The sequence below is a fragment of the Chaetomium globosum genome, genomic scaffold (assembly GCF_000143365.1).
Source record: "Chaetomium globosum CBS 148.51 scaffold_5 genomic scaffold, whole genome shotgun sequence".
NCBI classification, from domain to species: domain Eukaryota; kingdom Fungi; phylum Ascomycota; class Sordariomycetes; order Sordariales; family Chaetomiaceae; genus Chaetomium; species Chaetomium globosum.
Genome location: NT_165980.1, coordinates 1,433,742 through 1,447,951, shown reverse-complemented (window position 1 = coordinate 1,447,951; position 14,210 = coordinate 1,433,742). Strand labels below are relative to the sequence as shown.

The 14,210-nt window shown below is 56.8% G+C and overlaps 3 protein-coding genes across 3 annotated transcripts; 2 read left to right on the top strand and 1 right to left on the bottom strand.

Annotated features, from left to right (window-relative positions):
- Positions 1-2,885: 2,885 nt before the first annotated feature.
- CHGG_07293 (uncharacterized protein) lies at positions 2,886-6,752 on the bottom strand (the record flags this gene model as incomplete). The annotated part of the gene is made up of 3 exons (XM_001224948.1): positions 2,886-6,065; positions 6,116-6,540; positions 6,608-6,752. 3 exons carry the CDS (start codon positions 6,750-6,752, stop codon positions 2,886-2,888), a joined length of 3,750 nt encoding a protein of 1,249 aa, XP_001224949.1.
- Positions 6,753-7,244: 492 nt separating this feature from the next.
- Positions 7,245-9,581, top strand: CHGG_07292 (uncharacterized protein; the record flags this gene model as incomplete). The annotated part of the gene is made up of 4 exons (XM_001224947.1): positions 7,245-7,359; positions 7,415-7,582; positions 7,640-8,815; positions 8,974-9,581. 4 exons carry the CDS (start codon positions 7,245-7,247, stop codon positions 9,579-9,581), a joined length of 2,067 nt encoding a protein of 688 aa, XP_001224948.1.
- Positions 9,582-13,096: 3,515 nt separating this feature from the next.
- On the top strand, positions 13,097-13,933 carry CHGG_07291 (uncharacterized protein; the record flags this gene model as incomplete). The annotated part of the gene is made up of 2 exons (XM_001224946.1): positions 13,097-13,304; positions 13,377-13,933. The coding sequence occupies 2 exons, from the start codon at positions 13,097-13,099 to the stop codon at positions 13,931-13,933; spliced, it is 765 nt and encodes a 254-aa protein (XP_001224947.1).
- Between the last annotated feature and the right edge of the window lie 277 nt (positions 13,934-14,210).

The window sequence follows — 14,210 nt, the reverse complement described above, 5'->3', positions numbered from 1 at the left end:
TGTTTTTTATGTCTTGATTTGGGGATGCGAACCATCAAGATCACAGCAACCGTTGCAAGCCACCTCGGTCATTATCCGAACCGCGTCTCACAGACTCCCGTCTTGTCGCAAGAGAGGCGTCTCTAACCCGCCTACTTCCCGTCTTGCAGCCCAGCTTGTGGCTTGGATGAGTTGCATCTGCGCTCTGACCCTTCCAACCAAGAATCAAAGAAGCCAAGACTCATCATATATTGACTGCTGAGACAACTGAGACACAGGAGTTATGCGGTGTCCCTGGCAAGGCCGTCCATCTTTGGCGAAGAGCACCGGCCCCCAATGCAACGAACTCCGCGTTGAAGGAGCGTATTGAGTGTGTTTGCTGAATCTAGAGCCGGGAAAACTGAGACGGACAACAGCAGCCCTGCCTCCCCCCCGTGCTGTTTCCGTTTGATAATTTCCCCGCCCATGTGGTTGGCTGTCAAAAGCAATATCGGGAAGGGTTACAGCGGATGGCAGGCTACCCCATCCCCCCCCCGACGCTCCAACAGCCCAAACCCACTCTGTCTCCCTGCCACAGCATGCTGACCATGCTCACTTTTCCGTGGATGTGGTTCTGCCGCTTCTCGCTTCTCGCTTCTGCAAAACAAGACTTCTGCAGACGAGCGCCCGCTGCGACCTTCTTTCGGCTTGTGCGGACCAGGGGACCAAAAACCCGGTTTGCTGGCTTTACGAGGTGGTATTCTCAAGGGTTGGGCTGACTGTGTCGGCGAAGATCTCATTGTGCCAATGTGTCGACCCAGCAGGACAGATTCACCGGTGAGCGCACCGCGTCAATTCCGGTGTGCCCCTGGGCGTTCGGGTACCGTCAACCGAAAAAAAGATATCTCCGTCGTATCCGGCAGCTGGAAGAGACAGAGGGGCAGAACCAGTTTCGCCCCTGGGACTGTGTCAGCGAGGAAATCCAAGAACCAGCGATCAGCAGCAGGGGCTTGACGGTCAACCAACTGGACGGATTGTCTGAACGGAACACGGTTCCGTTTTTGTCTTTGGAAACCAAACTCGCAGCTCCTCGTGGAGAGCCCCGAACAATCACAGAGACAGAGAGACTCTAATATTCTAAATTCGCCCAGACCACGAGATCAACGTCCAGCTTGAGGCAGGTGGGAAGGTGTACGGAGGTCCCTACTAAAAGTTCCACCACACCGCCTTTTGTGCCAAGACGCCATGCACTGTAAGCCACTATAAGCTACCACACACCAATTAATCTGAACATTTTGACTGACACAACCACGTTGAAGCTATTCCAAAGCAGGGCCCGGCCCAGTAACTACATCTTCCCGGCGTTCCTTTGCCCGGCCTTCCGTATACTCATTACCGCCCTCGAGGCGAATCACTTCCTGGATATGAAACACTATCCTCTCAATCCAAGCCTGTATCCTTGATTGCTCCAAGTCTTCCCACGCCTGTGTCCACACTGTTTCGGCCTCCTTTTTTGACTTTGGGGCTCCCTTCTTCGTAGTCAGCCGCTTCAATTGTGGCCAACAAGGCTCGATCATATTAAGATTAGGTGAGTTAGGACACCATAGAAGCCAAACCACATGAGCAGCATCAAAGATAGCTGGCTGTGCCTTGTGTGCGTGTGATGGAGCTCTGTCTTCTTGGACAAGTGTATCAGGACCACATCGCTTAGCGTAAGGGATGAGCTTTGGGATCAACACCTCCTTTTGGTAGCGATACCAATCCACACCTGAGCCTTTCCCTCGAGTCAATTTGCCATGTTTGGCATCCCATTTCCATTGAGGCTTCCTACCTCCACGATTTCGAAGACCAAGGCGCCCCATCTTTGTCGTAAGCTCCCACTCTTCCTTCAGAATAGCTTCAAGTTGAGCGTTCAGCTCCTCCAAGTCTCGGTCAGCTGCTTTCCTCTCTTGTGCTGTTTCAGGATGAGAAATATGACATGGCCCTTTCGAGTCGTAAGAGAAGCAGCCCCAAAATTGGAACTCGGCAAATCCTTTCCATCGCTCTCGAATTACTGACTTGACAAACCTCTCTTGAGGAGTCCTCCAAATCCGGTAACCCCCCCGACGATGATTAATAACAACAGATGTCTCGTCAGACCAGATCACCCGCTTCCAATCCTCGAGAGTCCAGGCCCTATGAAGAAGACAAAACTCAAAGCGGTCCCTCCTCATCTTCTCGGTCAATCCTGGCTTGCGTGTTGGCTTTGTCTTCTTCATTCCGGCTGCCCGAGGATACGCCAGAACTGTCATCGACGAGATAACATGGTCCAGCTCCTCAGAAATAAAGGCACATGTCATCTCACGGCCATGTCAGTTTGCCCGTACCTTCTGAATGACCTCATCTTTGTCTTGCTCTTGATTGCGAGGACGGCCAGAGCGGGGGGCATCTTGGACATGTATGTCGAGGATGACGGGCGGGGAGGCTGTTGGATCAAAGCCACGCTCGAGTGCCCGTTGCGCAATGAGGTCTACGGTACGGGGCTTCAAGCCAGTGAGGGATTCAATCGTCTTGTTGTCAAGCTCAAGGACAAGTCGTAACATCAGTGCCGAGGCACGTGTAGCAATATCGTGGTGTGGCATGGTGGGTGTTGGTAGGAAGAAACAAAAAAGGAGGGAGGGCGGGCGATGCCTGCTCAGTATGTGCGGGGTATTACGTCCTAGCTTACAGGCCACTGGGCCGAATCAGGTAATTCTGCCTGGCAGAATTTTCAAGGCGGTGTGGTGGAACGTTTGGTAGGGACCTCCGTATGTGAACAATAATTACCCAACCCTAACCCCAAGCCGTATCAACCCCTATCTTCCCCAACCCCTCCAACACACGACCACCCTCACCCCCCGTCCCTTTCACTCACCCACGCCTTACGCCACACCCTTCCACTCATTCACTCACGCCCCCTCAAACCTGCCCCCCTCCTCCTCAACCCTCACCACAAACTCAAACCCCACCCTCACATTCTCCGCCCCACTCAACGCCCTCTCCACCAACGCCTCCCTGCGCTCGCCGACCAGTCTTCTCAACGCCGCTACCAAAAACCCCCCCACCACCTCCACAGCCCACTCCTCGGGCACCAGCTCCAGCACCTCGACCACATCAAACCACCCGCCAAACCGCTCCAGCAGCGCGCCCGTCTGCGCCAGCCGCTCGCGGGGGTCGTCCAGCGCGAGGAACTCGCCCAGCAGCGCGCGGAACAGCGCTGTCTGCTCGGCCCACGTCGGCGGCAGGTCGCTGCCGCTGTCGCGCCGCTGGCGTCGCGTGCCCGTGGCGGGGGTGAGGGCGGCTGCGCCGCGCACGCAGTAGGATACGGCCGTGTCGTAGTCACCGAGGCGGTGCACGAGGAGGCGGAGGGCGGTGGCGTGGTGGCGGGCGCGGGAGGCGAGGATGATGGATTCGGGGACGAGGAAGGGTTGGTGGGGGGGTGGTGATGTTGTTGTTGTGGTGGTGGTGGTGGGGATGCCGTTGGTGGTGGGCGGTTCTTTGGCCGGTTGGATGTCGGTTCCGGTTGCGGTTCCGTTTCCGTTGAGGTGGGGTGGGGGTGATGATGGAGGGAGGGCGGCGAGTGAAGCGTCGATGCGGGCGCGGATCGCGTTCACGTCGTAATCGTGGCCGCCGCCGAGGAGTTGGAGGAGGCGTAAGCGGCTCTGCCAGACCTCATCGTTGGGCGGGGCGTTGTCGGTGAGGAAGTGGATATAGGTTGGCTTGGGCGGGTGGAGGGCACGGTAGGTGTCGTAGGAGGCGGCGATGTTATCCCGCGAGGCCGGTGACGTTTGCAGGTCAGTGATGACGATGTCGAGGTAGTAGGTGATGAGCTCGTTGACGTAGGCTGTGTTGCCCTTGCCGAAGACGAGGTGTTCGAGGTAGTATTTGACCGCGTCTGGGGCCTCTTCCCGGAGGAGGGCGACTATCTGGGCGTGCTCGAACTTCGGGGCTTTGCCTTTTTCATCCGTAAAAACTTGGACGCCGAGCTTGGGATTGCGGCTGGCCAGCCACAGGCCGTATTCTTGGACCAGCGCTTGGTTGCTGATGTTGGAGAGGTAGCTCCTTAAACGCTGCTCGCCATCACCTAACTCGCCGCCCCTATCTTCTTCTCCCTCGATAACACGTCTCCATGTCCCAAGCACGTCTGCTGTCATCTTGCGGTGCTGGTAGAGACGGCTGAGGACAAAGAGGCGACGGTAGGTTTCGAGTAAATCCACCGCTCTATCGAAGCAGTCGACGCCATGGTCCACAAGCTCGTACAAGTCTTTCCGTACCGAACCAAGGGTTCCGGGCTGACCTATCGGCGTGCTCTGGTCGAGCTCCAAGAGCACCAATAGTAGGGACGCATCCACGGTCCGAAACACCTCGTCTGGGATACTGCCAAATCCCTTTTTCTTTCTCCAGGCAGAAAGGAAGCGTCTCAGGAATTGAAGGACGTGGGCCGGTAATGAGCTGATCCCCTGTATGTCTAAGCCGTCTGTCTGAGCTGAAATGTAGCCCTCAACAACACTCTTGATACCACCATAAATCCATATTCCTCTTCGGTTCATGACAAGTTCGTTCCGAAGGGCAGGGATCAGAGACAGGACTACCCGAGCGTCCAGATCTCCACCAACAAGGTTCTCCTCCATTGCCTTCGTTTCGGCGTCCGTGAATGGCGGTGCTGGCGAGCTTAGGAACGTTGTTAGAAGCATGACGCTTGCCTTCTGTTTAATGTAACCGAGTGTCATGAATTCAAGTTCGGTTGTTGGTTCCCGGTCCTTTATGGTGTTGAGCAGGGTAAGAAGCTGTTGTCTCGTATCCGAGCCATTTGTGGTTGTTTGAGAGCTTTGATGAGCTGCTAGCTCTAACACAGAGTCTAGCTGCGTGAGCAATGGATTGCGCACAGCCCACCATATGTTGCCACCAGCCCAGACAGCTAGGCGCGACGACGTCTTTGCCAGCCGTCGTACAAATTCTTCCCCTTCCTGATTCCTCGTCGTTTCCCATCCTGGGGGTAGCTGCTCATCGTCCGACTCAGGATCCCGGTCGAAGAGCGCTTGTTCCTGGGTGAGGCGCTGTAGCGATAGCGCCGTCCGAGAATCATTGCTCTTGAGAGACATGGTCGGAGTTTCTGGGTGCCCCTTGAAGGGCGAAAAACGCCTCTGACATAAACGCTCGACGACGTTTTCGAACACCATATCTTCCTTCTGTAGTAATGGCCGGATACCAATAGGGGTGCTGGCTGTGTGTTCTTTAGATCCGTCATCCCCTAACTCCAACCACCACTTCTCTGGCTCATCTTCGCCGGCGTTCACATCAAAGCGCTGAATCTCCAGACCGTGATGTAAGCCATCCTCAAATTCCTTTGTCATTGACGCAAGAATATAGCCCTCCTGAGTACTCGGGGAAGGGAGTGAGGACGAGAGATCGGCCGAGCCCCCGTCAACGGCGATCTCACGGGGGTACCTTTCGAATTCGAGCGTGGGCCGCGTTGGGTCTCCGTCAAGGTTCACGAATATGCCAATGCCTGGTTCAAGGGGACTGGTTCCGGTGACAAGTAGGAACTCTTCTGTAGTAGGCGATACAATGTGCGGTTTTAGGAAGACGGAGCCGGGCTTTGGAGACGGCGTTGACCGTACCGGTGGCGTTGCTATCCGAGGTGGCGGTGTTGCTTGAGCTGTTAAGAAGTCCCCGGATTCACGTGGGGGCGCGGGCAAGGGCTTGTCTGCTGGTCCCGGGCTCCGCGAAGGGGAGGGAGCCTCAGAAGATTGGAATACCGGGTCCTCTGCATCTCCGGACCGTCCGTCATTCCTTCGCCTGCCCATAAAATTTCCCAGGCTTGTGCTCCTAGAATGGCCTTGAGAGTTGGCAGGGCTACGCGTAGTCGCTGACGACGCGCTCCGAGCCAGCCCCCCATCCGGAGCGCTCGCGATGTTTTGGGTCTGGCCAAAGCCGCCATCGGGCTGGGAATTGTCGAGTGATGATATGGTCATGAGCGGGATTTTGAGTTGGCGGTCAACATCTAACAAGGCATAATTCCTCGAATCTGCGACGCACGCAATCGAGTCTCTGCGTATCGAGAGCGTGCTTCCGGCAAAGTCGATTTTCTGGATGTCGCGTCAGAGAGATTAACCAAAAAAGAGCTCATGCAGCATACCCGAAGCACACGCGCATCTTCTTCCCCTATCCTAACCACCTGTATCCGGCGATTCAGCGACAAGAGGATGGTAACCCCAGCGGATTTCTCGTTGCCGCCATCGCCGCCCTCGTTTAAGTCCACGCCGCCTATCCAATTGCAATTCCTGACCTGTGTGGCGCCAAACACGGGACTCAGCTCGGGGAGTGAGTAGAAGGTGACGGTCCAGTTGCACAGGACACAGGCCTTGCCTACGCGCGGTAGAAGGAGGATCTGTTGTACGCCTGGCCGTGAGCCATTGATGCCACCCGCGGGCTCGGAGTATACTGGGGGAAGACGAGAGGCGAGAATAAAGGTAGAAGGGCTGCTGGGATCGTTTGGATCGGGAGGGATGCGGAAAAAGTGCAGGAGCTCAGAGGCACTGGTGCCAACATAGAGGTTGCCGTCTGGGAAAGAAAAGGATAGTTAGCAACCGTCGCGCCCATTCTCGACCACAACCCAACCTGCGCATACCATAATAATCGACGCAGTTTATCTTGATATCCTCGTCGCTGCCGTCGGCGGAGAGGGGCACGTCGTGGAGTAGTGGGCGCAACGCATAGGGACGAGCGCCGGGGGGTGCTGCCTGGCCCTGCTTCCTCTGCGGGTCGGATGCCATGACGCATCCCGAAACATTGTCGCCCGGCCGTGAATGCGGGGTCGCCGTGGGATACGGCGCCGGGAGAAATCAACCGGGTGCGGAGCGGAGCGGTTATTTGGAGGCTGTCTGGTGAAGGAGGGACATGAACCCGGAACCTAAAAGTCGTCGTCATGCAAGGCTGCCCGCTGGGGAAGCTCCCAGGCGCTAGCGTACCTTAGTTCTAGCATGGGGGAGCAGCGCAGGGCAGCTGTTCAAGCCCCTGCATCCCGCGGTCCACTTCCAGTGCTTGGGCGAAGCCCCACAACCAACCGCAGTTCTGATCTCGAGGATCAATCAGCCTTGGCGCTGTCCCTTCGGCCACCGTACCTAACAGCTTGCTTCGCGCCGGCCTTCAACAACCGGAACAGCGTTCCATAAACAACAATAAGGTTGATGTCAGCCACACAACAACACCAGATTCATAACCGTTTACGGTAGTCTTTCTGCGGATTGCGTGAGCAACACGACGCAATGGCCGAAAGAACTAGCTCAGACGCTCCCGGGCTCGGGACACCCGCGCCACCATCACCAACAGCCGACTCCAGCACCGTCAACAAGTTCCAAAACGCCATTTCCCAATGGAGGAGTGCGTCTCGATTCTATATCGCTTTCCTCAAAGCAAGCATCTAACGCGCATCCAGGTCTCGATTTCACGACGCTCGTCTCCAACCTTGACAACACCGCCTCCGAGATCGTGGCCTTCCAGCGGGACTCGACCGTGCAGAGGAAGGATTTGGCGCAAAAGACGAAAGACTTTAGAAAACTCGACGATGCAAGCAAGCTTACCGAAATCAAGGGGTTGCTCAAGGGTACGCCCTCTCGCCGGAGCTCCGTCGACTGTCCTTGTTGAGGCTGACACGATGCAGCTTACCAAACCTTCATCGATCTCCTAACTACCAGCTCCAAGTCCGTTAACTCGGCCTTTCTCCACACATACACATCACTATCTGACGCGCCGGACCCATACCCATTACTCGAGGCCTCCGTCGATTCAATACTCGTCTCGGAGGACACACTACCGAAGCTCACCCAGGAGAACCAACACTTGCAGGACAGTGTTTCCCGGCTGACGACCCAGCTCGATGATACAGAAGCCCGACTTCAGACGGAACGCGATGCGAGGAAGAAGCTCGAGGCGAATCTAGAGAGCAAGGTCAAGGAAGCCGAGGAATCATGGACCGCCGTGGTAGAGGAGAAGCAGGATAATTGGTCGGCAAAGGAGAAGGCGCTGGAGGACAAGATCGAGAATCAGGACCGCCTGCTGAACGAGATCAAGGCTAGCTACGAGGTCAACCAACGACTAGGGAAGTCCGACGATGCCGACGAGGGCCGAGGACACGTCACGAGCGCCGAGCTGGAGATGGTACATTCCGATTTGGAACGGACGAGCACACGGCTTGCCGAGGTTGAAGCTCGCAACGAGCAGTTGCGTCTGGAGCTGGCACAGGCCAAGTCACAGGTCCCAATCCAGGCCTCGGTCAACCTGGAAGACGAGCCCGGCTACCTGCGGGTGAGGTCGGAGAACTCGTCTCTCATTCGGAAGCTTGATGCGGCACGAGTGGAAAAGGAGGGCCTAAAGAGGGATCTTAGCGTCAAACTTCGGGGCCTTGAAAGAGAGGTCGGAATGTTGAAGGACGAGCGGGATGGCCTCAAGGCGAAGGTGCAGAAATGGGGCGACTACGACGAGGTCAAACAAGAGCTGGAAGTTCTGAAGAGCATCGAGTTCTCAACGGGCGATGACGATGAAACGCGGGATATTGGTGGGGACGAAAACGGCGCTGCAACCTCGGGCAAGGGAGACACACTCGAGCAGCTGCTTCTGGCCCGGAACAAAAAGCTGAGCGACGAACTCACCATCCTGCGGGTGTCGCATCAGGATCTGCAAAGCAGGTTGCAGAATCTGCAGGAGGAGCTGTCGCGGACCAATGCCGAGCTCGAGAAATCACAAAACCTCAACGAAAAGCTCGAGAACGAGCTCTCCACCGTCCAAGCCGAGGCACCCAATGCCTTCCCCTCGGGGCGCCTCCGTCGCGGGTACCTACGTAAGCCGTTACGCGCCCCTCCATCGCGGCCGGGCCGCAAGGGAGGACGGAACATCACCCAACCTCGTCCATTCATCAGCCGGCTTCAACCCGCGCGATTTCGCCGGATGACCGGCCACCCATGGGCGGCGGCTCAGGCATCTTACCCATGATCACAGCCCAGCGTGACCGCTTCAAGAAGCGCAACACGCAGCTCGAGCAAGAACTCTTCCGAGAACCACCGCACCCGTCTCCCAGCTCCGGCAGGAGATCGCCGCCCTCCAGCGCGACAACCTCAACCTTATACGAAAAAACACGCTACGTATCCCACCTACAACCGAACCACCGCCGCCGGCAGTGGCACGGCCACGACCTCCTCCTCCTCCGCCTTCACCGCCAACCCCAACCCCACCTCCGTCTCCATCACCTCCCCCCACACCCCCCGCCATCACCAGCCCCGGCCCCGCCCCCCTCGGCCTCGACCGCTACCGCAAGGCCTACGAGTCCAATCTATCACCATTCGCGCAGTTCCGCGGTCCGCGAGTCCGCCCCGCGCCTACAAGCGCATGGAGCCTGCCCGAGCCGCGTCGTCTACTCCGTCACCCGCATGGTCCTCGCCTTCCCGCACCAGCCGCAACTTGTTTGCGCTGTACTGCCTGGGCCCTGCATCTGGCTGGTGTTTGGGAACCTGTTCTGGGTGGGTGCTGGTGACGCGGATCGCTATGCGCAGGGCGGGAGGGGCCGCGGCTGGCTATGGCGGCGCAGGCGCCCGAGGTTGATTGATTAGGTGGATTGGAAAGGGGGGGGTTGGGGGTGGATGGGTGGATGGGTGGATGGGTGGATGGGTGGATGGGTGGATGGGTGGATGTGAAGGGGGGAGGGGGTTGAGTGGGTGTGTTTGTTTGGTAGACCGGGGTGGTGGTGGTGGGTGAGAATCTTCGGGGGACTGCATCTGCATATGACTTGTATGGGTGGATGACGCGCAGCTTTTGCGAGGGCTATTTGTGGTGTGTGTGTGTGTACATGTGCTTAGATATGTGTATAAGGTATTTTGTATGGTATGGTATGGGAGCCATGTGAGTGGGTACTCTCTCTGGCCGCTGGTGTCCTGCAATATCGGGAACGGTTGTGGTTGATGGGGGGTCATGGCGGAGGCGGCCAGCCGTCTCGGCGGGCGGCTGCGGAGATGAGCCCCGGGATCGGCTGTGGCTGGCCGTGGTTGCTGCGGTCCCGCTTCGTGCGGTGTCTTTTCATGGCGTGGCTAATGGTTTGGCTTGGGGAGATGGCGTCTTCGATGCTGTCTTCTTTTTTGTTTTTCATGGATTGAAGAAGACGGGGCGTTGTGGTGCCTGGGCCGAGAAGTGTTCCTCGAGGGGAATTCATTAGGTGGACAGTTCCTTGTCTACCTAGATAATGCTTATGTCAAGATTTCGCCGTGGGCAGAATAAGTCATCCAGGATCAACGTTATTCCTAACTATGGCTGATCCAGACGGCCTCTGCTAATAATGACTTGAGATTGCAACATCGTTGAGGGCCTTCATCAACCCCCATACCGCCACACCAACTACAATCACTCATTCCACATCGTAACCACAAACCCAATTCTCCTCTCGCCGTCGTCACCCGCAACTTCCTCCACTGCTACAACCCGGCCGAGGCCTACCCGCCACTGAGTTTGGCTAATTCATTTACGAGGCAGATTTCACCGCGTGGGGATGGGACGTGGTTTGGCCGTCGGGGGCAGGCAGCATGCGCTAGGGTGTTACTGCAGACAGAGCGGTATGACGAGGTCAGGCGGGGGAGACAAGGCCGCGAGAGATTGGCTGGATGGGAGACAGAAGAGTTGCCATAGGCGCTGGGCACGAGGGGAATGGTTGCTGGAGCTGTTTGGACGGGAACGGGGAATAGGAAGGAGGTGCGAGGTTGATGGGGCTGGTGGAGGGTATTATTTGAGAGAATGGGGGATGTAAGTCCGTATGGAGTATATCAAGCTTTGTGAGAGGTTGAAGGGGAGGGATGGAAGGAAGAAGATGGGGTGAGGTGAATGGATCGCCATGTTTTGTCGGTTGGGTAAATGTGCCTAGCCACTACCAAGGCAACAAGGGAACTTTTCCAGTCACCTTCTCAATGAAGGAATGTACGCAGCCGCTGGATGACGACAGCGTATTCGTCATGAGTTACAGACAGGCGCCGGCCGTGAAGGCCGAGGCATGGCAAAACCAGAACCAAAAAAGACATTTCCGACAAGTCCGCACCGAACAACCCATCTAGAAGCTGATGGGTGGCTTCTGGCGTCTTGGCCCGCCGGGCATGTTGACATGTATGTCCATACATTAGCGAACCGAGATGATTTGAAGAGGCCGCAACGGCAGGCCTTGCCGTCCCAGGCGCCCGCAAAACATGTGGGTGTGGAACCGGAACCGGCACCGGACGCGAGGGCGGGAGGGGCACGCAGAAACCAGGCCGCAGTAACTGGCCAGCGTTTATTCTGCGGACAATATTTGGCTCGCTAACCGGTAGGGTTGCCACATGGCCGGGTGGGAGGCATCCCTTGGATGGGGTTGGTGGATGAAGGTTGTTTTCTTGCTCGGGAACAGTTTGATACTCTGGCTTATGGGACGATGTGGATGTCGCCTTCCGAGGACGGGATACCTTTGACTTGTCCGCAAAAAAGCCTTGCTTCGCGCTGCAACTACGGGTTCCTGAGACGCGACCTCTGACGACACGCATATTGTTCCGGCCGCGGGTTGAACCTCACCTTCTCTCGATGTCTGATAGGTTGGATGAGCCAAAGAACTGTGGGGTTGAAAACCCCCCAATATGGAAGACACTAGGAAAAGAAGCGGATGTGAACAATTCCGCTGCGGGCAACTACTTTTAAATAGTCCCAGGGAAGGAGCGTGTGAAAGAAGTTGCAAACTTTATTCTCCAACCGACACGGCGCAGTAGAGTGGGACACGCGAAGAGGTGCATGAAGCGATCGGATATCGCGACAGATCGCAGTTGCGAGCAAAAAAAAGCTGCTTGGCAACGAAAGGATGTGGTCGTTAATCTGGAGAAGCGACGTCCCGACGATCAAGGTTGATGGAAGCGAACCCAAGCCGGGACTGCGGGCGGCTAGGGTTGCAGGGTTGGTGAGGTTGGGCGCGGCAAACATTGTGGGCAAAAATAGCACTGGCCAATGGAACTGGAGAACTTTATGGGCTAAATTCAGTCGAAGAGGGGAAATTAGCCCAATTTCTCCAGATTCCGTTCTGGACCAAATCAATGGAGATAGTCTCACACCCTTCCGTGCGTGCGATTTCCATTTGATCGCCGCTGTCAAGTTCATCCCCATGGTTGGGGGTCCTCGTGAGATGTCCCAGTGATCGGGAGATCGACGATCTAACGGCGTTGCGAATCTTTTGAGCGGCGTAGGAAGCACGCTACACTAGATCGGAGAAGGGAGAAGGTTGGGAGAGGCTATCGTTTGTTCGTGCTCTTACGGAGAGAGGTATGTATATGGTCGCCTGTTGTTAAACTAATAGGCAGTTAACCAAATCTGAGCTCGGGAACGACCACATGCATGTTCACTCAATCTCGGGCTCAACCCTCCGAGGAAACCCAATAATCAAATAACCGACTGTTAGAAATATTGACAACATTTCTTAGATCCGTCCTACCACATCGAGACATGGACTTGGGTTCTGGGAAGATTCCACCGCATCCATTCGTCGCATCTTTGAGAGAGACACCCCGCTCAAGGGGAGGGGTGTGCTGATGAGACCTAAAAGCAGGTGGTGGAACGGCGCTTGCCAGGGGCAAGATGGGCAGGGGTCAACCAACCCCTCCAATGAATCCAACAGCCACTCAGGTGGCAGCATCCAGCGACAAGACCCTCGTCCCGCCGCCGTTTGCTGTTCGTTCGGCGGCTGCCCGCCGGACTAGTGAGTCTATGGATTCTCGGCCGTGGGAGCGCGGGACCTGGCGGGACGAGTGCGACTCGCGGTGCTATCGGGGCGGCTGGAGACCTAGCCTTGTGCCGCCATGTCCGGAGTGTTGTATAATAGCCATCCAACCTCCCTCAAAGGCCGTCGAAGTCATGGTGCTCATCCTCTGTCTCACCTCTACCCTCCATACATACATCCCTCCCGGATAAGCCTCCTCTTTTCTTTTATCTTCTATTAGTTCCTTGTGTCTTCTGCTCTTCGGTCTGGGTTTCCTTACTCTTACTCATTTCGTGATACCAATACCCCTCCCTCGATCTGCGATCGACTTGACTGCTGGCCACTCGATCAACACACACACACACAACCCCAACCATGCATGCCTCACTACTCTTCGTATCGGCGCTAGCCGCTTCCGTCTGGGCTGCCCCTACGTATCCCAAGATCGACGCAGGTGCCAGCATCCCCGACAACATCCGCACCGTCTCCGAATACTTCAACATGCTCGCCTCCAAGGTGCAAGACAGCCGGTTACTCAACAGCCCACCAATCTGCGACCTCTCCAAAGTCTCACTCCCAGCAGGTAAGCAAACCACCTCTTGACCCCCACGATCCCCCACGGACCCAAACCCTGATGCTAACAAACCCCCCTTAGGCGCCGCTGGCCTCCCATCACCATCCCCAAACCTCCACCTCCGGCACATCGCCATCGGCCGCGGGACACAAAACTACACGTGCAACCCTGCCGAGCCCAACGAGGCGCCCAAGGCAGCGGGGGCGCTCGCAACGCTCTTCAACGCCTCTTGCCTGGTAGCGACCAGCCCGCACCTGGCCAACACGCTGACGCGGGCGGCGCTGCACTTCGAGGTCGGGCAAAGCGCGGCGAGCGAGCAGCTGGCGCCGTCCAACATCGGGCTCAGCGGCGTGCACTTCTTCACCGACGCGACCACGGCCCTCTTCAAGCTGGACGTCGCCCCGGCGCTGCAGATCGGCGAGCTCCCCTGCGGCAAGAACGCGAGCGCCGACGCGCCCACGGACGCCCCCAAGGGCCTGCAGGGCGAGGGCGCTGTCGCCTGGCTCAAGCTCATCGCCAAGCCCGGCGCCACCGGCGGCCTGCAGGAGGTCTTCCGCGTCGAGACCGTTGGCGGCAGCGCGCCTGCGACGTGCAATGGCTTGCCTAATGCGTTCGAGGTGCAGTATTCGACGCAGTGAGTCCCCCCTTTCGTTATTTGTTTCTTGTGGTCTGGCAATGCATGGTGCTAATGATGACAGATATTGGTTCTATGCCAAATAAGCGGGCGGAACGTGTAGGAGGGAAATGATCAAGTCGAAAAGGTTGTATATTGGGAGGGGTCTCTCATTATTGCATTGTGTAGGGAGTTCCGGTATTGGGGTTATTCTTGGAGGTTTCAACTTCTTTAATGTAGCGCTTCTTTTCTTTCGAGGGTGAGTGCGTTTGCCAGGAGCAAAGAAAACCAGAGATGATGTT